Raw genomic sequence first — 23,779 nt, forward strand, 5'->3', positions numbered from 1 at the left:
CAAACCATTGGATTCAAAATGGCACAATGGACTTGGATACACATTTCTCCAGAAAAAGATACACAAATGGCCAACAACACATCAATGTCATTAGTCATTAAGATAATGCAGATTGGTGGCACCCAGGTGGCTCAGTCAATTAAGCATCTGACTTAGCTCAGGTCATGATTAGTGACTTTGTGAGTTAGTGAGTTTGAGCTCTGCATCAGGCTCTGCACTGGTGGTGAAGAGCCTGCTTGGGGTTCGCTCTCTCTCCCTCTCTGCCCCTTCCCCACTTGCGTGCGCTCTCTCAAAATAAATAAAATTTTTAAAAATGCAAATCAGAACCACAAATCAGATACCACTCGTGCACACTAGGATGGCTATAATAATTAAAAACAAGAAAAAGGAAAGGGTTGGCAAGAATGTGGAGAAATAGAACACTGCCAGTAAGAATGTCAAATGGTGCAACCACTACAGAAAACAGTTTGGTAGTTCCTCAAAAAGTTAAACAGAATTACCATATGATTAGCAGTTCCACTCCTGGGTGTGTACCCAAAAGAACTAAAAGCAGGGACTCAAACTGATGCTCATAAAGCTAATATTCACAGAAGTATTATTCACAATATTCACAACCCATGTGTCAGCAGATAAGTGTATCAATAAACAAATTGGGATATATATTTACAATGGAATAGTATTCAGATTTAGAAAGAAATGAAATTCTGATACATGCTACAACATGGATGAATCTTGGAAACATTATGCTAAGTGAAATAAGCCAGACACAAAAGGACAGAAATTACATGATTCCACCTATATAGAATATCTACAATAGGCAAGTGTGTAAAGAGACAAAGTGGATTAGAGGTTACCTGGGTTTGGGTGAGGAGGAGAGGGAGAGTTATTATTTAATGGGTATAGAATTGTTTGAAGTGATGAGAAAGTTCGGGATTTAGATAATGATAATGGTAGACAACATTGTGAATGCACTTAATGCCACTGAATTGCATGTTTAAAAATGGTTAAAATGAGGGGTACCTGGGTGGCTCAGTCAGATAAGCATCCAACTTCTGCTTAGGTCATGATCTCACGGTTTGTAGGTTCGAGCCCTGCGTCGGGCTCTGTGCTGGCAGCTCAGAGCCTGGCTCCTGCTTCAGATTCTGTTTCCCCTCGCTCTCTGCCCTTCCCCCACTCATGTTCTGTCTCTCTCTCTCAAAAATAAAACATTTAGGAAAAAATGGTTACAATGATAAATTTATGTTACGTATTTTTTTTACTATAATTTCTAAAAATATATTTTTTAAAAATACCAAAACCTCCACCAAATGTAATCCTTAGTGTCTGTTGAAATTAGTCTTACAATTGCCAAGAAAATTGGGGCTTATATCAGACCATTGATTTTTCATGTGCCCATCTGCATTCTACCTAGGTGTGAGTACTGATGTAAAAAATAATGTCAGGATCAAAAATATTTTCTTCTTAAACTAGTAGTAGATTGCAGGATTCGTTTAAATTTTTTTTTTTTTCAACGTTTTTTATTTTTGGGACAGAGAGAGACAGAGCATGAACGGGGGAGGGGCAGAGAGAGAGGGAGACATAGAATCGGAAACAGGCTCCAGGCTCCGAGCCATCAGCCCAGAGCCTGACGCGGGGCTCGAACTCACGGACCGCGAGATCGTGACCTGGCTGAAGTCGGACGCTTAACCGACTGCGCCACCCAGGCGCCCCTGCAGGATTCGTTTAATTGGCAAGTTTCATCTACTATTTGTAGAACTTCTTCCTGCCCTATCCACAGCATAGCCATATCTCCCTGTATCAGGTATGATGCTCTGTGTCTGCCAGTGGTCTGTCAGGGTACTCAAAAGTATGTACCTGAAGAGAATGAAAGGTTTCCAGTATAGCTTTAGATCAGCCTTCAAGACAGAAAAGAGCTAATCGTAAAAGATCAAATGATATATTTGACTATATAAAATTTAAAACTTATGTTTATTAAAATTCACCTTTAGAGAAAATGAGTAAAGATATTTACCACATGTATAACTGACCAAGGATTAGTTTCCAGAATATAGATCTATATCTAAATTAATGTGAATCAGTATGGAAAAGATAGTTCAGTATGAAAATGAGCAAAAATTTAAAAAATAAATGAAAACCAAAGACCAAATTAAGAAAATAAATGAAGGGGCGCCTGGGTGGCGCAGTCGGTTAAGCGTCCGACTTCAGCCAGGTCACGATCTCGCGGTCCGTGAGTTCGAGCCCCGCGTCAGGCTCTGGGCTGATGGCTCGGAGCCTGGAGCCTGTTTCCGATTCTGTGTCTCCCTCTCTCTCTGCCCCTCCCCCGTTCATGCTCTGTTTCTCTCTGTCCCAAAAATAAATTTAAAAAAAAAAAATAAAAAAAAAATAAAAAAAAAAAAAAGAAAAAAAAAAAAGAAAATAAATGAAAACCAAAGACAAAAGGCTGATTCTTTGAGAACAACATCTCTAGCCAGACTGGTCAGGAAAAGGAGATGACATAAATGTCCAATATCAGAAATGATCTATGTGTCTTCACTAGGGTCTACTGATATTTAAAGATAAAAGAATATTTTGAGAAACTTTATCCCAATAAATTCTACAACTTAGATGAAAGAGGTAATTTCTTGAAAGATACAAACTATGAAAATTTTCATGAAGAAATGGGGACTCTGAATAGTCCTATCAAATAAATTGAAATTGGAGTTCAACACATTCTAGCAGAGAAAACTCCAGGCCCACACAGCTTCACGGTGAATTCTACCAAACATTTAAGAAATAGTAGTTCTACAGAAACTCTTCCAAAAAAATTAGAGAGTATGTCCCAACTCATTCAGCAAGACCACTGTGAGAAAATAAATGCCCCTCACCAACCTAGATGTAAAAAATTTGAATACAATTTTAGTCGATTGACTAGAACAGTGTATTAAAAGCACACTGCATCATAACCAGGTAAGGTTTATCTGAGTAATACAGGGTAGGTTTAACATTCAAAGGTTAAATGGAATTCGTCATATTAATAATCTAAAAAAAGAAAAACCATCTATATCTTAGCAGATGCAGAAAAAGCATTCAACAATATCCAACATCTGTTCTTGATAAAACAACAACAGCAGCAAACTGGGAATAGAAGGACAGTTCTTTAACCTGAGGGCATCTATGAAAAACCTCTAGCCAGCATCATAATGACAAAACAGTTGCCTTGCCCCACAAGATCAGGAATAAGACAAGGATGTTCATGCTCTCCACTTCTAGTTGACATTTTCCTGGAGGTTCTGGCCAGTGTGGTTAGGCAAGATAGAAATAATAAAAAGGCATTCCAATTGGAAAGGAAGAAGTAAAACTCTTTATTTGCAGACAACATAGAATTTTGTCTTCAGTCAGTCAAGTGTAAGAGCAGAATAAAATCCTGCAAAGGACTCAAAATTGACCTGAACGCCCTTTCTTAGAAAGCTACTTTGAAGACATCTTCCACTCTAAGGAGTAAACCAAGAGTGGGAGAAGTAGAGGACCATAGAAGGAATGACCCTCAACCCTCACCCTGGTCAGCGTGACAGCTGTGTGGCAGGCCTGGAGGACACTTTAGGTCAGAGCACAAGGGGAGCCCAGGAGACAGAGAAGATTGGCAGACCAGAGAGCATTCAAGCTGGAACAGTTGAGGTTCTAGTGGAGACAAGAAGTTACAAAGGTGAAAACCTGCAGGAGAGGTAGCCATCTATGAAAGCAAGCCAGGGTACAGATGCGAGGCCCATGGACGTGTGGCATACATTTGAGCAGTATAGTGGGAAGTATGAAAAAAGAATTTCAAGTTTAAGGAATTTTTTCTAAAAGGGCCTAGAGAAGGATATTCTTAGTCTGACATTGACTTACTCATAAATGCTTCTCAGTTTTGTTCAGATTATGGAGCCAATTTTGTACATCGGAGTGTAAAGGAGACATGTAGTGACAGAAGGTTAGATGTGGAAGTTAGACAAAGGGCAGCCTGGACTTTGTTTTTTTGTTTTTTATTTTAATCTCCTTGGGTTAGGTTTCTAGGTATTGTGTTTTAAATCCTTTGTTAACGATTCCGAAGAAATAACGGATAGCCTGTTGGGTAAAAAATGGGCGCGGTAAGCTGTTTTGCCTGAGTACAGCACGGAGAGTAGAAAGGTGTCAACTTAGGAATGCTGGTGGTTTGGTGAGGCAGAAGTTCTCTCTGGTGAGGTTAGAATCACCTGATGCTTAGTGTGGGCAGAAGACTTCTTTTTGGGACTGTTTTGCTGGAAGAAGTCTTGTCTCTAGGTGACTCTGCCAGGCAGAGAGAAACAGAGCAAGAAAATGACACAGGGAATGGCAGTATCACAGAGCAGTTGTATAAGTAGAGGGTTAAATCATGTTAGGTGTGGGTGTCTCCAGTGAACACAGTTCTTTTGAATGGTACAGGAGTCAGTCGTTGAAAATCAGAGGGCTGCAGAGGAGAGTGGGAAATAAACAGAGATTAACCCCCGATCAGAGGTTAAGTAGCAGACTTAGAGTTGGGGTGAGTGGTCAGCTGTCTTCTGGAAAGAGGTCTGTTGGTCATTGTTCCTACATTGATCTTCAGTTGGTTCATGGCAGGTGATGTGCTGTGAGACGGCAAGTGCCAGCAGTCTGTGCTGCATAGACCCAGCCTGTGTAGACATTTGTTGACTGGCTGCCTTTTTTTCAACAGGCGTGGTGTCTGTCTGTTTTGAGGGAGACAGTGATGGTTACATCAACTTGGTGGCCTACCCTTATGTGGAAAGTGAGACTGTGGAGCAGGATGACACACCAGAGCGGGAGCAACCTCGGCGCAAACACTCCCGCCGGAGCCTGCACCGGTCAGGCAGTGGCAGTGACCACAAGGAAGAGAAAGCCAGCCTGTCCCTTGAAACCTCTGAGAGGTAAGGGGGTGGTGAGCAGGGTGAAGGTGCATGACTGGTCCTGGCATTACAAACACTCAAGACCTCTCTAGAGTCCTGACACATGGGGAAGTAGGGCCCAAGCTTGGGGAAAGATGGCTGGTATTCTTTGGCTACCACCTGAGTGTGTCACATCACCCCAGTGATGCTGTCTTCTGTGTATGGATGTAGCTGGTCAAGAGAGAGTGATGGTGAAGATCTCAGCCCTTCAGAAGCAAGGACTCCCGTGCTCTGTGCTCTCCAGCTTTGTTGTGTCTCACACATAAGGTCGAAATGCCTTGGTCCACGGTGAGGTTGCACCTGCTTTCAGACCTTGTAGGACTGCCCAAGCGCAGTGAGAGGCCATCCAGACCGGTGTTCTTTAAGGGTTCTGTACAAGGTTCTTTGACCTCTATGAGGTCAGCTGTTAACCCTTTCCCTGCAACTAAAATTTAGTTTATTGCATTGGAAATTATTTTTCTTGTAGATTAGGAAAATAGTCTATAAAGCATTGTCTCTCTTGATATTTTATGCAAGAAATGTGAACTCTCATAGGGTAGCTATCATCAAAAGGACAGATAATAAAAGTGTTGATGAAGATTTAGAGAAATTGGAACCCTCTTAAATTGCTGATGGGAATGTAAAATAGTGCAGCCACTCTGGAAAAATAATTATTCTTCAGAAAGCTAACCCCATCAATGCTACTCCTAGGAATAGGAGTATTTACCAAGAGAATTGGGAAAATACATTCAGACACAAAACTTGTAAACAGATGTTTATAGTTGAATTATTCCTAACAGCCAAAAAATGAAAACAACTGTGTCCATCAGCTAATGAATGGATAAATAAATGTGGTGCATCCATATAATAGAATATTATCCAGTGATAAAAAGGAATGGAATGCTCATGAGCCACGACAGGGATGAACTTTAAAAACTAAAGTGCTGAGTGAAAGAAGTCAGTCACAAAAAAACACGTGTGATTCCATATATAGAAAATGTTCAGAATAGGCAAGTGCATGAGACAGGAAGGCAAGTTAAGGTATACCAGGGGCTGAGGGGGAGAGGAGGATAGGAAGTGACTGCTAATGGTGATAGTGTTTGTTTTGGGGGTAATGAAAATGTCCTAAAAATTAGATAGTGGTGAAGTTTTATAACCTTGTAAATACACTAAAGAAACCACTGAGTTGTAAAAAAAAAAAAAAAAAAAAAATTTTAAATAATAAAACTAATGTAAGCTAAAAATAATGTGAGCTTCCTGAAACAAGGTAAAATCAAAATTCTATGACTAAATTACTTTATATTTAATTTGGGGGCACCTGTCTGGCGGAGTGGGTGGAGCATGCAACTCTTGATCTCTGGATTGTGAGTTCGAGCCCCATGTTACTAGGTATAGAGATTACTTTAAAAAAAATCCTTTTTTTAAAGTATATTTAACTTCACTTAAAAATAAGTTTCAGTGAATAAGATCTGTGCCTCAACTTAGAAGTTAGATTTGGGACTTTTCTTATATGCGTGTGGCAGCACATTAGTTTATCTCTGACATCAGGTCAGTTGAGCAACACATGCTGTGCACCCTAGTTCCTGAAGCAGTAAGAGCCCAGAGTGTTCCGGCTCTCCTTACTCCCATTGATGGAAGAGGACACACACACATCGAGGAGCACAGAACCCCACGAGACTCTGGCTGAGTGTGTGATGTTTCCTCTCTGGGCCAGATCTGCATTTCTGGAGAGGAGAGGCCTTCACTCTGAGTAAGCAGGGTCTCCAGGAGTTAAGCTTTTTTTTTTTTTTTTAATTTAGATTTTAGTTATTTAACATACAGTGCAATATTGGTTTCAGGAGTAGACTTCAGTGATTCATCACTTACAACACCCAGTGCTCATCATAACAGGTGCCCTCACTCATCTAGCCCATGCCCTCCCTCCCCCCCCCCACCGCCCATCAACCTTCAGTTTGTTCTCTATCATCAAGTCTCTCTTGTGGTTAGTTTCCCTCTCTTGTCTCCCCCCTCTTCCCATACGTTCATCTGTTTTGTTTCTTAAATTCCACATGTGAGTAAAATCATATTGTATTTGTCTTTCTCTGATTAACTTATTTTACTTAGTATAACACATTCTAGCTCTATCCATGTCATCGCAAATGGCAGGATTTCATTCTTTTTGATCGAGTAATATTCGTGTGTGTGTGTATAAAATAGACTCTGGTCTGCAGAAGCACTTCTTCAGGGCTTATTGTTCATTCCCCAAGGGGCTTCCTCTTCACTGACGATTGTGGGACCTAAGCTTAGTCATTCATGTGACAAGGAATGTTCCCCAAGTCCTCAAGCCCATAGCTGGCATTGAAGCCTTTCTCTCAATAGCTCTTTAGAGTGGGCTTTCTTTGGTCCGCCAAAGGTACAGAAATTGCTTCACGAATCATCTGGTGAAAAACCAATGAACATAGAATAACATCAAAGTCTACCCATGTCCAGGTTCAAGGCTCTGCTCTGAAAGTGACAGCTCTGTGTGCAGTGACCAGACCTCTGGCCTGTTCTCAGAGGCACTAAGTCTCTTCTAGGAATGTAGCTTATTCTTCACCAGGGCCAGAGCTACAATACCAAGGGTAATGCCAGGAGGAATGGGTGCCCCGTGCGGGCACGGAGGACTTATTTGGGTTTACTTGGCAGATGAGTAAGCCTTATTGTTTCTTAAAGAGGATCACAAAGAAAGCATCCATGAATGGCCTTAGCCATGCCCTCACCAGAAGAAAATGAGAGTTTTATGACGCTGAGAGGCATTGGTGGCTCCTCTACTTTCAGTTAAAGGGGAAAGGGATCTCTGCCCGTGTCTCTCATCCATTTCACCCAGTCTGTCCAATCACCCTGCAGAGGAATGTCAGCAATTTCTGGTACACACCAGCCCTGGTGGCTAGCTCAACTGCATGACTTACTCCATCTACAGTTAAAGGAGAGGCCAGAAGTTCTGGGGAGGACCGTGGCATTTGATATTGCTGCAGTGCTCTGCCTCTGCTCGGAGCTGCAGGCTTGCTCTGCCGTTTGCAGCGCACATGGCTTCTCCGGTGCTTGGCTTGGCTTGGCGTGGTGAAGGAACATTGCAAGTTACTTCAAAGATTTTTGTGTTGGTGGGAAAAAGGAAGTTGTAGTAAAGTCCTAATATTTTCAGTTGGAGTCACCTTCTCAATAAAACCCCTTTGTGGTTTGACTTATTTTAGAAATAAAATCCCCTTACTGAAATGGCTTCATGACTTCCACAGGCACAAACTTTGTCCACTGAGAAAGTTTCTTTGGGGCCTATCCTGCCTTTTTTTCTTTGATGTTTTTCTGTTTCTTCCAGGTTGATACACAAGCAGACAGACATTCATAAGCATATAATGTCAGCATATGCTTTCTTTAGATCTTATTAAAAATTTGGTTGTAGATGTGGACAGAAATATGATAGTTACTCATGTTCTTGACAGTGGTGTCCCGTGCTCCACCCTATATTTGTTAAGTGTGTAACTGCACGTTTGTCAATTTTTGTATTTTTTTTAAATTGTAAAGTACATCTAACAATGTATCGTTTTCACCTTTTTTCAGTGTATAGTTCAGTAGTATTAAGTACATTCACACTGTTGTGCAGCGATCACTACTATCCGTTTTCAGAACTCCTTTTTATCTCTGCCAGAAGCTCCACACCTGTTAAATAACTCTCCATTCCCCTTCCCCCCAGCCCCTGGCAACTGCCTTTCTATTTTCTGTTTCTGTGAATGTGCAGTTCCCTCAGATGAGTGGAATCATACAGCATTTCTCCTTTTGTGTATGGCTTATTTCACTTTAGCAGGATGTTTCAGGGTTCATCCAGGTTATAGCATGCGTCATGCGTCAGAATTCCATTCCTTTTTATGGCTGAATGACACTCCATTGTATGGGCACACCATGTTTTGTTTATCCATTTATCCACTGATGAACACTTGGGTTGCTTCACCTCTTATTTATTGTAATGATGCTGCAAATATTTGTGTAGTTTCTATTTGAGTTCTGTTTTCAGTTCTTTCAGGTATATACCTAAGAGTGCAATTGCTGGGTCATATATGATAATTGTACGTGTAACTTTTTGAGGAACCGCCAGACTTTTTCATAGCGGTTATACCATTTTACATGCTTTCCAGCAACATTTGAGGGTTCCAGTTTCTCCACATCCTCTACAACACTTGTTCTGGTTTATTTTTGTGATAGCCTTCCTAATGGATCCGGAGTGGTATCTTCATCACGTAATTTGGTGCAAAGAGTTATTTTTCAGACAGTTTTCAGAGACACAAGTATAAACACTACTTATTGCTCACTTTTATGCACTTATGCATCTGGGGTCCCTGTGTCACCCATCACCAGGGTCTGGTGCCACCAGGGTGGCAGATTAGGTCTGATCCAGGTCTCCTTCACCCTTTTCACTGAGACCCCAGAGGGTGACTTGTCTGAGCCCCTTCAGCAATGTGTTATGTTCTTCCTTCTTAGCTCCCAGGAGGCAAAGAGTCCGAAGGTGGAGCTCCACAGCCACTCAGACGTCCCTTTCCAGATGCTGGATGGCAACAGTGGTCTGAGTTCTGAGAAGATCAGCCACAACCCCTGGAGTCTGCGCTGTCACAAGCAGCAGCTGAGCCGCATGCGCTCAGAGTCCAAGGACCGAAAGCTGTACAGTATCCTTGTTACTACTTCAGCGGTGTTCCTTGCTGCGACCGTGGGTAGCTCCTGTGTCAGGATACCTTCTAGTACCATGGCCAGGGCCCTCTCTGTTCAGGAGCCCCACTTGTTCTCATCTCCCTTTTTCATAGGCTCTTTGTCATTCTTTTTTTTTTTTAAGTTTATTTATTCTGAGAGAGAGAGAGAGCAAGCACACGTTGGGGAGGGGCAGAGATGGAGAGAGAGTCCCAAGCAGGCTCCGCACTGCCAATGAGAGCTGGACTTGGGGCTTGAATTCACAGACGGTGAGATCACGGCCTGAGCCAAAACCAAGAGTTGGATGCCCAACTGACTGAGCCACCCAGGCACCCCTGTCATTCTTTGTTTTATTGACATGTTTTTTTCTGCCTTTTGGGGCTGGTAAGCCTGAAGCTTCAACTTGGCAGTCTAGAAGAGTGCTGTTTGGTAGAACTTCCTGAGACCATGGAAGTATCTGTATCTGTGTTTAGTATGGCAGCCACCGGCCATACTGAGTAACCAAAATGTGGCTGCTGTGCCTGAGTTACAGAATTTTATACTTATTTAAATTCAAATTGCCAGATGTGGCTAGTGGCTACCAGATTTGTCACTGCAGGTCTAGAATCAGGGATCTGCATTTGTGTGCACACGTGCATATGCACACATACATTTCTCCACTCCCAAAAGAGAATAATTACAAAGTGGTCCTTTTTTTTTGTCCAAAGAGAAACACCGTACCTGAACAGCGTATAATAGTCTTTAAGATGGTAAACGCAAAGAAATATTATAAAATGGGAATTCTGCTGGTCAGTTACTATCTGAAGCAGTAGGCAGTAAATGACTAATACTTACTGAGAAACTGAGGGGAATGTGTTGAGGCCTGTTTACTCAGTTTTCATAACAGTCTTTTGAAGGAGAAAATGTTACGATGCCAGTTTAAAGATGAGGAGATGGCTGGGCGCCTAGGTGGCTCGGTCGGTTGAGCATCCGACTTCGGCTCAGGTCATGACCTCACGGTTTGTGAGTTCGAGCCCCGCATCTGTACTGCCGGTTCAGAGCCTGGAGCCTGCTTCGAATTCTGTGTTTCCCTCTCTCTCTGCCCCTCCCCTGCTCACACTCTGTGTCTCTCTCTCTCAAAAATAAATAAACATTAAAAATTTTTTTTAAAGATAAGGAGATGGAAGCCCAAGGGGGTTAAGTGTTCTGCCCAGGCCCATGAGAGGCCAAAGCAAGATTCAAGAGCCCATGCTCTCGGGCACTGTGAGATATTTCTGCAGCCCTTTTAAAGTTTTATTGTCATTTGTTTATAAGTTATTGCAGATGATAAAATTAATAGCCAAATTTAATGGTTTTCTAGTAGATCTTCTTTAAAGAATTAGGAGATGTTAATATGTGCATCATCGAGCAATGCCAAGTATGTTATCATCCAAGACTGTGGTTACTTCATGGTCCTCCAGTATGGAACTGAGGTCCAGGCTTTGGCCCTGATGACTTTTGGCAGCCTTGTGACTAGCCTGTGTACCTTTATCCAGGGTGGTTGCAGACCACAGATTTAAATGAGGACATGGGTATAAATACCAGCCGGCCAGGACCATAGAGGCATTTTGAGCAGAAGGTCCTAAAAGTACTAAGGGACAAGCTGAAGTATATAGTCCACTGGTTTGAAGTTTAGTCAGTAAATGGCAGGATAGAAATGTATTATTTATTTACTTACTTAAAGTTTTTTTTTTTTTTTTAAATTTATTTTGAGATAGAAGAGTGTGGGAGGGTGCAGAGGGAGAGGGAGAGAATCCTAAGCAGCCTCCACACTGTCAGTGCACAGCCTAATGTGGGGCTTGAACTCAAGAACTGTGAGATTGTGACCTGAGCCGAAGTCGGACGCTTAACTGAGCTACCCAAGTGCCCTGACATGGTAGAAATTTAAATCCATCTTTTCCTAAGATTCCTGTTCGGAAGTGGTAAACCTGATTTCTCGTGTTTGTGATAGTGAAGATGTCTTCCCTATTTCTTTTAGGCCTGGATGCGGTATGGCTTGAGCAGGGCCTTGGTTTACTTACGGTGCCAGGGATGCATGTGAATCTGGCAGACCTTCTTTAGTTTGTGTATGCCTACCAGACAGAGTAAAGTAGAATAAAATAAATGTGATGGTATCAGCAGATTGTCATAGATCCATACCGTGGAAAATTATTCAGCCATAAAAAAGGAATGAAATTTTGTCACATGCTACAGCATGGTTAAAACTTGAAAACATTTTGCTCTGAAACAGCCAAACACAAAAAGACAAATATGAAGTATCTAGAGTAGGCATACTCATAGAGACAGAAACTGGAATGGCAGTTCCCAGACATGGGGATGTGAAGAGGAATGGGAGTGTGTGTAGTGGGTACAATTTCTGATTTCTGTTTGGGAACATAAAAAAGTTCCAGAGATGAAGGGTGATGGTGGTTGCACAGTAATATGAATGTACTTAATGCCACTGAACTGTGCAGTTAAAAGTAGTTAAAATGGCGCGGGGGTGGGGGGGCAGTGCCTGGGCGGCTTAGTCGGTTAGGCGTTCAACTTCGGCTCAGGTCATCATGATCACACAGTTTGTGAGTTCGAGCCCTGAGTCGGGCTGTCTGCAATCAGTGCAGAGCCTGCTTCGGGTCCTCTGTTCCCATCTCTCTCTGCCTCTCCCCAGCTACTGCACGTGTGTGCTCTCTCTCTCTCAAAACTAAATAAACACTTTTAAAAAATAGTTAAAATGGTAAATTTTGTTATGTGTATTTTGCCACAATAGAAACACTTTTGAAAATAATTGATAGGCCTGTGGTGTGAAATCTACATTTGAGAATTTGTGAGGTGAATACAGATTACATTTAAAGAGAATGCCCCCTTTTATAGAAAAACTTGGTTGTGGTTTCATGGTTGGGGCTGATGGTGAGTGTGGCTGTTACTCTCCTTGACGTGGTCCAGAGTTCCTCTTGCTTGAGAACGTGGTGCACCACTTCAAGTACCCCTGTGTTCTGGACCTGAAGATGGGCACCCGGCAGCATGGTGATGATGCATCAGCTGAGAAGGCGGCCCGGCAGATGAGGAAGTGCGAGCAGAGTACGTCAGCTACACTAGGTGTCAGGGTCTGTGGCATGCAGGTGAGTTGCCCTGGTGAGAGCCTAGCTGCTGCCGCCCACGTGTTTGGGGTTGCACATGTGCCTGCCTGCTATCCATGCCAGGTGTCCTCCGGGCCCACAGTGGTCCAGAATCTCCTCCGAGAGGGTGAGTGCCCCACGGGATGCTGAGTGCATCCTTATAGGTATGTTCCCTGAGCCCTCTCGGCCTTACCTGATGACCTTTGGGCTCCAGACACAGAGCCACTGTGAGAGCCTGTTGCCTTGACATTGGGACGATTAAGGGTGGTCAGAAGTACTTTTGACAGTGCCTGCCCAGGGCACTATAAGGTCATCAGACCTTTCTGGTGCTCACCCCCTCTGTCTCCTGGGCTTTCAGGTATACCAGCTGGACACAGGACACTACCTCTGCAGGAACAAGTACTATGGCCGTGGGCTCTCCATTGAAGGCTTCCGCAACGCCCTCTATCAGTACCTGCACAATGGCCTGGACCTGAGGCGTGACCTTTTTGAGCCCATCCTGAGCAAACTGCGGGGCCTGAAAGCTGTGTTGGAGCGGCAGGCATCCTACCGCTTCTATTCCAGCTCCCTGCTTGTCATCTACGATGGCAGGGAGTGCCGGGCAGAGTCCTTCCTGGACCGCCGGGCCGAGATGCGTCTCAAGCACCTGGATACTGGGCTCCCTGAGGTGGCGCCACCCTGTGGCCCTAGCACCAGCCCCAGTAGCACCAGCCCTGAGGCCGGCCCCTCCTCTCCACCCAAGGTGGATGTCCGCATGATCGACTTTGCACATAGCACGTTCAAGGGCTTCCGGGATGACCCCACCGTGCATGATGGGCCAGACCGAGGCTATGTGTTCGGCCTGGAGAACCTCATCAGCATCATGGAACAGATGCGGGACGAGAACCAGTAGGCCCCGCCCTGGGCCCCCAGAACCCCTTCCTCTCCACCCGCAGGCAGGGACCATTGCTCTGACTGAACTCGCCGTGAGGACACACAGACTTGCTTTTAAAGGGTTATATTTCTCTTTGGTGTAAACTAAAAGAAATGTTTTTAGCTGTAGCCTGGAATCCATATATATAAAGTGAAGGAGGGCACAACACACATCCTCACAGCCAGGCTTCTTTAGCTCTACAGTTCTGACTGCTGTGTCCAGGCTGACTTAGGAAGGAAGAGGTGCCCTTGGTGGATGGGCTTGGCAGCAGGGACAGGGTGCCCTTGGACGTTGGTTTCTCTTGCCTAGGTCTTTGGGGTCTGTGGCTATAGGGCCCTGCAGGTTTTAGGGTGAAGCACTGGGCTGGTGCAGGTTCCCTCTGTGCTCACTCATCCTTTGTTCCTCAGAAGTAGAGGATTGGGTGCCCAGCTCTTGGGGACTTTCTAGTCTGGTGGTGTGGGCATCAGCCAGTGCTTTAACAGATGCCCCCAGGATACCACAGGGCCAATTGCACATAGCTGGACCCGTCCTTCTCAGTTCTGACCTTGGCGTGAGGCTAGATTCATGAAGCTGTGCTGAAGCCAGCTTTTGACAGAGAGTAGGCCATGGGACTCCCAGGCACTCTTTGGCACTTGAACCTGCTCCTCTTCCTGCCTGCACACCCCAGCCAGCCTTTCTCACCAAGATCCCTTGCCTGAAGAGGCTACCCCTTCCTGCCCCACTGAAGGGGTCCCTGCTGTATTTGCCAAGGAGAGTTAATGTCCCAGCAGGCTCCAGGGCCTCTGGCCCAGACAGTATTTGCAGTTCTTGGGCTATGGGTGGGAGTCCTCTTCCTCTAGCTCGGGCAGCTGTGCTGCCTGTGGATGGGCTGCCCGTCCCAGGGCTCAAGGGCTGTGGTCCGCTCAGGGTGTCACCTTTCCCCAGGCTAAGCTCAAGGCAGCAGCCCATTGTAAGGAGCTCCAGTCGTGGGAGGGAGAGCTTTTTTTAAGCTTGTCTTCTCATAGGGACATTGTTTGGGCCCTGGGTGCAGGTGCCCAGATTCTGCTAATGAGTTTTGTCTTATCATTCCTGGGATCCATCAGTCTGTCCATTTCTCCATCTGCCAGCCCTTGTTACTTGGGGTCTTTCCCCTGGGCTGTAGCCTTGTTTATTAGTAAATATTGCTTTCCATCATGCTTTCCTCAGCAAAATAGTCTTTTCCATTTCTGAGGTGAGCTTTGGCCCTTGTGCCTGTTGTCAGCAGGTGCTACCTTTTTACAAAGAACTGGTAGCAGATGAATTGTATGAGGTATTTCCCGGCTGGCCCAGCACCTTGTCTGTAGGCCTGGAGTGTGGCCCTGCTCAACAGTGTGGTACAGTGAAGGCCCAAGGGGCAGCCCTTCTTGTGGTTTCAGTAATTTTTGCCGCCAGCCCTTAATGGCACAGAGACCTGCCACCTCTAACATGTGGCCAGGAGGTGACACGGCACTCAGCCATTGCCATGGTTAGTGCCCTCACCTCTGGGCTTAGGGCCGCTGTCGTTGTCACTTTTGGCATGGCCCTTGTTTGGGCATTAAAGGTAAGCCTGCCAGTCTGTATATGAGAAGCCTTGATAACTGGTGGACTACTTTCCTAGTCCTTAGAGATGCAGCCTCACACATTTTAAACGGGCTCCTTGATGGATCCCATCTCTCTCGGCCCTCTGATCCTGGTGCCAGTGGTGGGCAGGTTCCCATTCCTTGGGGCTGGGAGGGACAGCTTGCCTGTTTCTGGTCAATAATGACCATCTTTCTTGTACCATTCTGTGGCTTCAGCCATAAGGGTAGTAGCTCTTCATTAGTACAGACCGTCGTTTCCTGGCAGGGCAAAGGCCAAGACAGAGTCAGGGGCTGCTTGGGACTCCCTTCAGTCGAAACTCTCCAGCCTGGGGATGTGCTGTGCCACCTCAGTTCCTGTATTTGGGGGAGCAGATGCTGCCCCATTCTCTTCGTAGTGAGAGAGCTATACCCACTTACCTTCAGTGTTTTCCTGGCACTAAAAAGAGCAGAAGGGTCTGGGATTTGCTGCTTCTCCATTAGGGCAGGACCCCTCTTTTCGGCACTTTTGACACTGGGGGGACCCAGCTCTGTTACCTGGTGGGTGTTGGGCTTGTGTGTGCACACATGCTCTCTCTCTCTGCCTCTACTCTCTCCCAGGTCCTTGCCAGAGAGCCCTGTCCCTGCCAGGCCCTGCCTTCCCACACCCCAACTTGGGACCAAAGTACAACGCGGGATCATGGGTTGGGGCGCTCAAGTGACCCCCCTCTATAGTGCTTACTTGGGCCAAGTCAACACCAGCCCCCTGGGCTAGGGGGGGTGGGGTGGGACCGGTGGTGCTTAACGAGGAAGGGGACCAGTGTAGCAACTTGCAGGAGACCCCACCTCTCCCTCCCCTCACATTGGGGCCTGTGCAGTGGGTGTGGGGGTTTCCCCAGGGGCCAAAGCCCTGGGCTAATTCAGTAGCCGCTGCTCACTCGCGCACATCTGGCCACGTGCACGCCCCCTAGATGCAGATTGCTTGGAACTTTAAAGCTGTTCAATTTGGTTTTGTTTGTGCTGATTTAAAAAAATGTTTTAATGAGAAAAATTGGAGCACCCTGGGAAGGACGTGGTTCCTTTACTTCTCGGGGCACCGTAAGGCCTCGTCTCTAGGAATCGTTCTTTGCTCCACTTTCCTGGAAGCTGCCTAAACCTGCCCAAGCTGCCCCAGGTCTGCACCCTCTTCCACTCTCGGCTCCGCCCACGGCTGGGCCACTGCGTCTCCTAGGGACCTTGCGTGCGGGGGAGGGGTGCTCGGGCCTTGGGCCCGGCGGCCCCTTTCTGTACACCTAGCGCTGCCCGCCCCGCTTGTGTCTGAGGTCGTGTATGTCAAAATAAAGCCGCTAGAAACTGAGCTGTGTCCGCGTCTTTGTAGTCCCGCGGCTCCCGGGAGGCAGGTCCAACCCCGTTGCCCCGCGTCCCTCCGCCGCGTCCCACGAGCCGCTGCGCCGGGGCGGGACCGGAAACGGCCGCGCGGCAGCGGACCCCGGCACCCGTCGGCGAGAGAGCCTCGCCCTTGGCGCCAGTTCCGCCTTTGGATCCGCCAATGGGCAGCTGACCCGCAGACCCCGTCCCGGTCCCCATGGCAGCTCGGCGTGCTCGGGCTCTCATTGGCTACGTCTGCCAGAACGCCGCGCCCCGGCGCTCAGACGTCGGCGTCCGTGCCACGTATACGGCAGCCGATTGGCCGGCTCGGGCCAACGTCACCCCCCCGCCTAGGTCCGGCCTGAGTTCCGGGCCAGCAGCTCTCCGTCTGGCGTCGCTTTTTCCTGTGTGCGGTCCCGGGTAGGCGGCAGGGCGGACTGGGCGGCCAAGGCAGAGCCAGAGTGGGTCAGTCTGGCAGGTGAAGGGCTCGGGCCGCGGCGGGAGTTCGCGGCAGGGCTCGGCCGGGCGGGCCGGGCCGCGGACGCTTCGGAGTCTGGGACTCACTCTCCGGCCGCCCGCAGGCGCGATGAAGGCACTGATCTTGGTGGGCGGCTATGGGACGCGTCTGCGGCCGCTGACGCTGAGCATCCCGAAGCCACTGGTGGATTTCTGCAATAAGCCCATCTTGCTGCACCAAGTGGAGGCGCTGGCCGCGGTAAGACCCGGGGTCGGTGTCGTGGTGGGACCTGGCAGGACGAGGGACTAGGTCGTGAATGCCCGTGCCTTCTGGCTGAGACCTTCTGTCGGCCGGCGCTGTTTTGTCCAACAGGCAGGCGTAGACCACGTGATTCTGGCGGTTAGCTACATGTCTCAGGTGCTGGAGAAGGAAATGAAGGCGCAGGAGCAGAGGGTGAGGCTCGGACTCTTGACCTTTTTCTTTGCTCCCCGCGCAACCACCCATCCTGTTGGGAGGAACCTGACAGGCGGCTTATCCCTTTCAGCTGGGAATCCGAATCTCCATGTCTCACGAAGAAGAGCCTTTAGGCACAGGTCAGTAAAGACAGGAAGGTTCTTTTGGGGTTTAGGGTCTGAGAAGGGGTAAGACTCAGCGTGGATGGGGTATGCTGAGCCTGGTTCCAAAGGTTCAAACCCCTAGAAGGTGACCTGCACCTCTCTCCTAGCTGGGCCCTTGGCACTGGCCCGTGACTTGCTCTCTGAGACTGCAGATCCTTTCTTCGTTCTCAACAGTGATGTGATCTGCGATTTCCCCTTCCAAGCCATGGTGCAGTTCCACCGGCACCATGGCCAGGAGGGCTCCATCCTGGTAAGGGATCAGGTCTTTCTTCTCTGACACTCCTGCCCCGATGCCCAGCCTCTTCCAGTCTGCGGCCCTTAACTATCTGCTTGTGTTGTGGGTGCAGGGCTGTGCAGTATGTGTCTTTAAGCATTTGGGGCACAGCCCCGGAGATTTAGGACAGTATGCATAGCATATCAAGGCTCAGGCACACTGGATTGGGCCTGAGGTCCCTCTCTACTCAGGTGACCAAAGTGGAGGAACCCTCTAAGTATGGTGTGGTGGTATGTGAGGCTGACACAGGCCGCATTCACCGGTTCGTGGAGAAGCCGCAGGTGTTTGTGTCCAACAAGATCAACGCAGGCATGTACATTCTGAACCCTGCAGTGCTGCGGCGCATCCAGGTGTGTAGAAGCCAGCTGCTGGGTGGGCTGGGGCAGGGCAGGCCCCTACCCCCCTGACCTTGCTTACGAGTTGCCCACTCCCACAGCTGCAACCTACATCCATTGAGAAGGAGATCTTTCCTGTCATGGCCACGGAGGGGCAGCTATATGCCATGGAGCTGCAGGGTGAGGCAGGGAGGCCACAGGCTGGGGGTGGGGTGAGGCTGGGCTGAGCCCCCTGATGCATTTCCTCCCAACAGGCTTCTGGATGGACATAGGGCAGCCCAAGGATTTTCTCACTGGCATGTGCCTCTTCCTACAGTCCCTGCGACAGAAGCAGCCTGAGCAACTGTGCTCAGGCCCTGGCATTGTGGGCAATGTGCTGGTGGTAAGGCCCCTGCCCAGCCCATCGTAAACCCACGTCCCCCCCCCCACTTCATCTCAGAAGACAAGTGGTTCACTTGTATTTCCCTCATTGTCCTTAGGACCCAAGTGCCCGCATTGGCCAGAACTGCAGCATCGGCCCCAACGTGAGTCTGGGTCCTGGCGTGGTAGTGGAGGATGGTGTGTGCATCCGGCGATGCACAGTGCTGCGAGACGCCCATATCCGATCCCACTCCTGGCTCGAGTCCTGCATTGTGGGCTGGCGCTGCCGCGTGGGCCAGTGGGTAAGCCTGTGGGCTGGGCCAGATGGGGAGAGGGGCAGGGAATGTGCCTGCCTTGCTGACCAGGCCTGCCCCCTCCCTCGAGGTGCGCATGGAGAACGTGACAGTGCTGGGTGAGGACGTCATAGTTAACGACGAGCTCTACCTCAACGGGGCCAGTGTGCTGCCCCACAAGTCTATTGGCGAGTCGGTGCCGGAACCACGCATCATCATGTGAGGGGATACCATGGGGCTGGCTGAATCTCCATTTCCCTACTGGCATGGGGAGCTCTGGCTTGACACATCAAAAGGCCCTGGACTCGCCGTTATCTCAGAGGACTAGACAAGGCTGAAGCTGTTGGACACCTGCCCTCTCTTGTGGACATAATCTGGCAGGATCCTTGCTGGGCATCCTCTACAAAGCCTACTCCCTCAAGAAGGTCCGGGCCAGGGCTGTATGGAATAATAATTTAATGTTCACTGTGGCCCTGACTGAAAGTCAAGCTCAGGCACAATTAGGACACGGCTGGGTTCCCGCCAATGAGGTTACGCTCAGACAAGGAGGTTGGACATGGCGGGGATGGGGGAGGACATGGGGAATAGGGCAAGAGGAGCTCATAAATAGGGCCCAGCCTGGGTCTGAGTTCAAGGGTGGAGGCTGCTGCTGTGTGGGCTAGGCTGCCGAGGAAGTGGTACTGGTACTGGCTGCCTTCTCCCAGTCCTCTACAGACACGATGGTGGCTTTGCAGAAGAAGCAATCCTTGTTGTTCATCAGATGCTGGTTGATGCAGGCTCTACAACGGGAGGAGGAGGAGGGTCTGTGTATCCCTGCTGCTTCCCCAGCCCCCTGCACCAATGGGGCCCACTTACTTGCAGGACTTGTGGCCACAGGGCTGGAACACGGCAGAAATGGGGTGAGCATAGCAGATGGGGCAGAGATCCTCCTCGCTGGTGGGCTGCAGGGAGCAGAGTGCAGGGTGGGCTGGGGTCAGATACCCAGACAAGGACACATGCCACGCCTGTGTGGTATGCACATTTGTGCTAACGTGTGTTTGGGTGGTGTGGACGTGTGTGCAGTGGCTCCCACTCACCAGGGAGGCAGCTGCTGCCTGGGCCGACGCAGAAGTCAGGTGTGCCAGCATCTGTTCCACCTGGGCCAACTCCTCAACGCTGATGTAATCTGTGTCTGGGGGGTGGTGGCAGTTGTCAGACCCAATGTGGCCCTAGAACCCAGTGCCTCTTAAATACCACAACTTGGGAATTTGCTCTTCTGGAGACTCCTCACCTAGGCCAGTCCCAGATCCCTCTTCCCTGACCCACCCCTGGCCCACTCACAGCTCTGTAGGGAGAAGCGCTTCCGGTCAGGGGCAGGCAGGACAGTGCCAGGGGCAGGAGGTTCTGGCTGCCCCAGGAGATAGCATATAGAGCGGAGCTGGAAGCAAGGATCAGCCAGGAGCACTGACGTGGCTCTTTCTGTCCTGGGTGGGAGAGGGTGCAAGGGTAGTCAGAAGGTTGGGCCTATCTGAAAACGATACCTGTTGGAGGGGTGGGGTGGACAATTCAGCCCACCTGAATTGCCTCTGTCCCACCTCACCTCCCTGCTGCTCACACTGCCACACCCCCTACCCTCCCCGCCCAGTCCTGGGTCCCAGTAAGAACCCATACGGCCCTTGTACCAGTTTAAATGGGTGACTAGCAGATACTGAAAGCCTACCTACCCCCTAATATACACTAACTCCAAAGAAAACAAATAAATAGCACTAGCAGCTTAAAGGCGTGCCTCCCAGGTTTCCCTGCTACTATTCCCGGGAAGACAGGCACCGGGGAAAGCCATAGGCTAAGAACAGGCTGGGATATCAGAGACGGACTCGCGCCCCCTCTGGCGGCCACCCTGGGACCTAGGTCGAGGGGGGCGGGGGGTGCCCCACCCCCTCCGGCCTGGGGCCAATGGGAGGCCGAGGCCCCGCCCTCCTCCAGGAGAGTATTTAGAAGCCGATCGGGGAAGCACCCGGAGAGCTGGGGAAGCCGGTGGAGGGAGTGCTGAGTGGAGCTCGGCCCCAAGTCCCGACCTGGACCCGGGAAGCAGGGGCGGTTGGCGTGTGGGGTGGAGCCCACATCCAGCAGAAGTGGGTGAGTCCTGGAGCCGCACCCCACACAGAACTGCCCCATTCCACCCCCGGCAATCACCACCATGGCCTGGCTGGTGCTGCTGGGCGCACTGCTGTGCATGCCGCGCGTCGGGGTGGGCAGTCTGGGCTCAGAGGGCTTTTTGTCCTCCGCACCCCATAACTGCCCCTACAGATGTGTGTGCGCCGCTGACCTGCTGAGCTGCGCGGGCCTGGGGTTGCAGGACGTGCCGGCTGCGTTGCCTGCCGCTGCTGCAGACCTCGACCTGAGCCACAACGCGCTCCAGCGCCTCCGCCCCGGCTGGCTGGCGCCACTCTCCCGGCTGCGCGCCCTGCGCCTAGGCCACAACGAACTGGTCGTGCTAGGTCACGGAGTCTTCACCAACGCCAGCGGCCTGCGGCTACTCGATTTATCATCTAACGCGCTGCGGGCGCTTGGCCGCCACGACCTCGAAGGGTTGGGGGCGCTGGAGAGGCTGCTTCTGTTCAATAACCGCTTAGCGCACTTGGATGAGCACGCCTTCCATGGCCTGGGCGCACTCAGCCGTCTCTACCTGGGCTGCAACGAACTCTCCTCCTTCTCTTTTGACCACCTGCACGGTCTGGGCACGACCCACCTACGTACTCTGGATCTCTCCTCCAACCGCCTGGGACGCATCCCAGTACCTGACCTGGCTGCACTGCCAGCCTTTCTTAAGAACGGCCTTTACCTGCACAACAATCCATTACCCTGTGACTGCCGTCTCTACCACCTGCTGCAGCGCTGGCATCAGCGGGGCCTAAGCGCTGTGAGTGACTTTGCCCGAGAGTACATGTGCCTGGCCTTCAAGGTACCCACATCCCGTGTGCGCTTCTTTGAGCACAGCCGTGTCTTTGAGAATTGCTCAGCTGCCCTGGCTCAGGGCCTAGAGCAGCCCGAGGTGCAGCTGCACGTGCAGATGGGTCGGTCCCTGAGGCTGCACTGCAACACCAGTGCCCCAGCTGTGCGCATCGCCTGGGTGTCACCACAGCACGAGCTGCTGGTGGCACCAGGATCCCGAGACGGCAGCATCGCAGTGCTGGCTGATGGCAGCTTGGCCATCAGCAATGTGCAGCCGCAGCACGAGGGGGTCTTTGTGTGCCTGGCAGCCGGGCCCCGCCTGCATCACAACCAGACGCACGAGTACAACGTGAGCGTGCATTTCCCACACCCTGAGCCCGAGGCTTTCAACACAGGCTTCACCACCCTGCTGGGCTGCGCTGTGGGCCTGGTGCTTGTGCTGCTCTACCTTTTTGCGCCACCCTGCCCAGGCTGCCGCCGCTGCTACCGTCGCACCTGCCACTGCCGCCGCTGGCCCCGGGCACCCAGCCCCCTCCAGGAGCTGAGCGCACAGTCCTCAGTGCTCAGCACACCACCGGATGTGCCCAGCCGCAAGGCCAGTGTCCACAAGCATGTGGTCTTTCTGGAGCCGGGCAGGAGGGGCCTCAATGGGCGTGTGCAGCTGGCAGTAGCCGAGGACTTTGATCTCTACAATCCTGTGGGCCTGCGGCTCAAGGCTGGCTCTGAGTCTGCTAGCTCCACGGGCTCTGAGGGCCTGGTGATGACCTAGGCTGCCCTGGGCCCAGAGCCAGGCCACTTGCCACCCGCTGCTCGCCCTGCTCCCTGCTGCCGCCCTGACAACTGCCAGATGCTGGTGGGAGCGCTGGGCTTGGTCCTCCAGCCTCCTGCACGGCCTTGACCTCAACCACAGCAGCCCCAATCACTAATGGAGGAGCTGGGCTCCCCACCCTCTCTCCTGCTCTGCTCTAACACAGGGCCCAAAGGCCCTAGACCCTAGCAGGACCTACTGGTGCCCACACGTCCCACGAGGACTGGAACTGGGGCCATCTGGAAGAGCCCTTGCCTGAGAGCCCTAGGTACACCACCTTAGAGGCCGAGGCAGCTACCAAGCCGTGGTGAAGTACTGAAGCATAACCATCTTCCCCTTCCCAAGGGGACAGGAAGAGAGTGGGCCCACAGGGGAAGAGGAGAAGGGCTCCAAAGGAAGACCTAGGCCCCCACCCAGGGTGGAAGGAGGAAACATGCACCAACATCCAACCTACTTCAAGCTCCACAACTCCATGCAGTCTGCTGGGCAGGAAGGAAGCAGGTGGGGCTCCTCAAGAGACCCCCAGGGGGCCTGGCCCGAGCATCAGCCAGAGTGGCCCTGCTCCCTCTGGTCAGGGACAGCCACAGACCACTCTGAGAGCACAGCCTCTCCCGTGGGCTCACAAGACAGCAGTAAGGGGCAACATGGCCTGTGCCCCCAGCTTTTTAGCAGTAAAAAGCCCGAGCATGGCCAAGATGGGAGGGCCTAGCCGGAACTTGCTGTCCCTCGAGGGTAGAAGCCTCTTAAGGGCTGGCACTGATCTTGGTCTAATGGCTGAGGCAGTGCCCTGGTCTCATATGCTCTTACCACCCACTGCAGGGAGGCAGGGAAGGGGGCGGGGGGCCTGGGAACCCCTCCTGCGTGGGTGCTGAGCTGGGGGCTCCTACAAGTCCTGGATCCAGTTGTTCATGGAGTTCCTTAATAAAGGTGGTACATGCTCATCACCAGAGCCTTCGTGAACACAAGTAGCAGTGTGTGCGCTCAGCCCCCCTTCCCAGCAGTGCTGTGCTGGATGCTGCAGGAGAGCACCCCGCCCATGCCTGAGGTATAACCACAAGCCAGTGGCTATGACCATGCGGCTCAGGCACCCTGTTCTGCTGGGGTCCCCGATTCTCCTACTCAGAGCTACTGCTGCTACCACCTGTTTAGGCAATTTGTACATCATGACCTCCCCCTGGC

The 23,779-nt window shown here is 50.3% G+C and overlaps 4 protein-coding genes across 12 annotated transcripts in view; 3 read left to right on the forward strand and 1 right to left on the reverse strand.

Annotated features, from left to right (window-relative positions):
- IP6K1 (inositol hexakisphosphate kinase 1) overlaps positions 1 to 16,514 on the forward strand; it is a 61,521-nt gene extending 45,007 nt beyond the window's left edge. Inside the window, exons 3-6 of one of the 2 annotated variants that reach the window (XM_058726930.1) lie at positions 4,685 to 4,895; positions 9,381 to 9,562; positions 12,519 to 12,694; positions 13,050 to 16,514. In XM_058726930.1, coding sequence (XP_058582913.1) covers positions 4,685 to 4,895; positions 9,381 to 9,562; positions 12,519 to 12,694; positions 13,050 to 13,583 — 1,103 coding nt within the window. In that variant the 3' untranslated portion in view covers positions 13,584 to 16,514. The remainder of the gene's footprint in view (positions 1 to 4,684; positions 4,896 to 9,380; positions 9,563 to 12,518; positions 12,695 to 13,049) is intronic. The other variant, XM_058726931.1, reaches the window with a different exon arrangement.
- Positions 16,515 to 16,876: 362 nt separating this feature from the next.
- GMPPB (GDP-mannose pyrophosphorylase B) lies at positions 16,877 to 19,331 on the forward strand. The gene is made up of 9 exons (XM_058726933.1): positions 16,877 to 17,240; positions 17,355 to 17,435; positions 17,527 to 17,575; positions 17,707 to 17,849; positions 18,065 to 18,223; positions 18,310 to 18,388; positions 18,463 to 18,590; positions 18,688 to 18,870; positions 18,953 to 19,331. Exons 1-9 carry the CDS (start codon positions 17,112 to 17,114, stop codon positions 19,082 to 19,084), a joined length of 1,083 nt encoding a protein of 360 aa, XP_058582916.1. The 5' UTR covers positions 16,877 to 17,111; the 3' UTR covers positions 19,085 to 19,331.
- Positions 19,301 to 23,779, reverse strand: part of RNF123 (ring finger protein 123) — a 30,028-nt gene continuing 25,549 nt past the window's right edge. For all 8 annotated transcript variants that reach the window (XM_058726910.1, XM_058726913.1, XM_058726907.1 and 5 more), the window contains 4 exons: positions 20,182 to 20,324; positions 19,938 to 20,032; positions 19,717 to 19,802; positions 19,301 to 19,640 (listed from right to left, as the gene is read on the reverse strand). In XM_058726910.1, coding sequence (XP_058582893.1) covers positions 19,520 to 19,640; positions 19,717 to 19,802; positions 19,938 to 20,032; positions 20,182 to 20,324 — 445 coding nt within the window. In that variant the 3' untranslated portion in view covers positions 19,301 to 19,519. The remainder of the gene's footprint in view (positions 19,641 to 19,716; positions 19,803 to 19,937; positions 20,033 to 20,181; positions 20,325 to 23,779) is intronic.
- Positions 20,321 to 23,544, forward strand: AMIGO3 (adhesion molecule with Ig like domain 3). Its single transcript, XM_058726929.1, has one exon. It carries the CDS (start codon positions 21,038 to 21,040, stop codon positions 22,559 to 22,561), a length of 1,524 nt encoding a protein of 507 aa, XP_058582912.1. The 5' UTR covers positions 20,321 to 21,037; the 3' UTR covers positions 22,562 to 23,544.

The sequence above is a fragment of the Neofelis nebulosa genome, chromosome 4 (genome assembly GCF_028018385.1).
Source record: "Neofelis nebulosa isolate mNeoNeb1 chromosome 4, mNeoNeb1.pri, whole genome shotgun sequence".
Taxonomy (NCBI): Eukaryota; Metazoa; Chordata; class Mammalia; order Carnivora; family Felidae; genus Neofelis; species Neofelis nebulosa.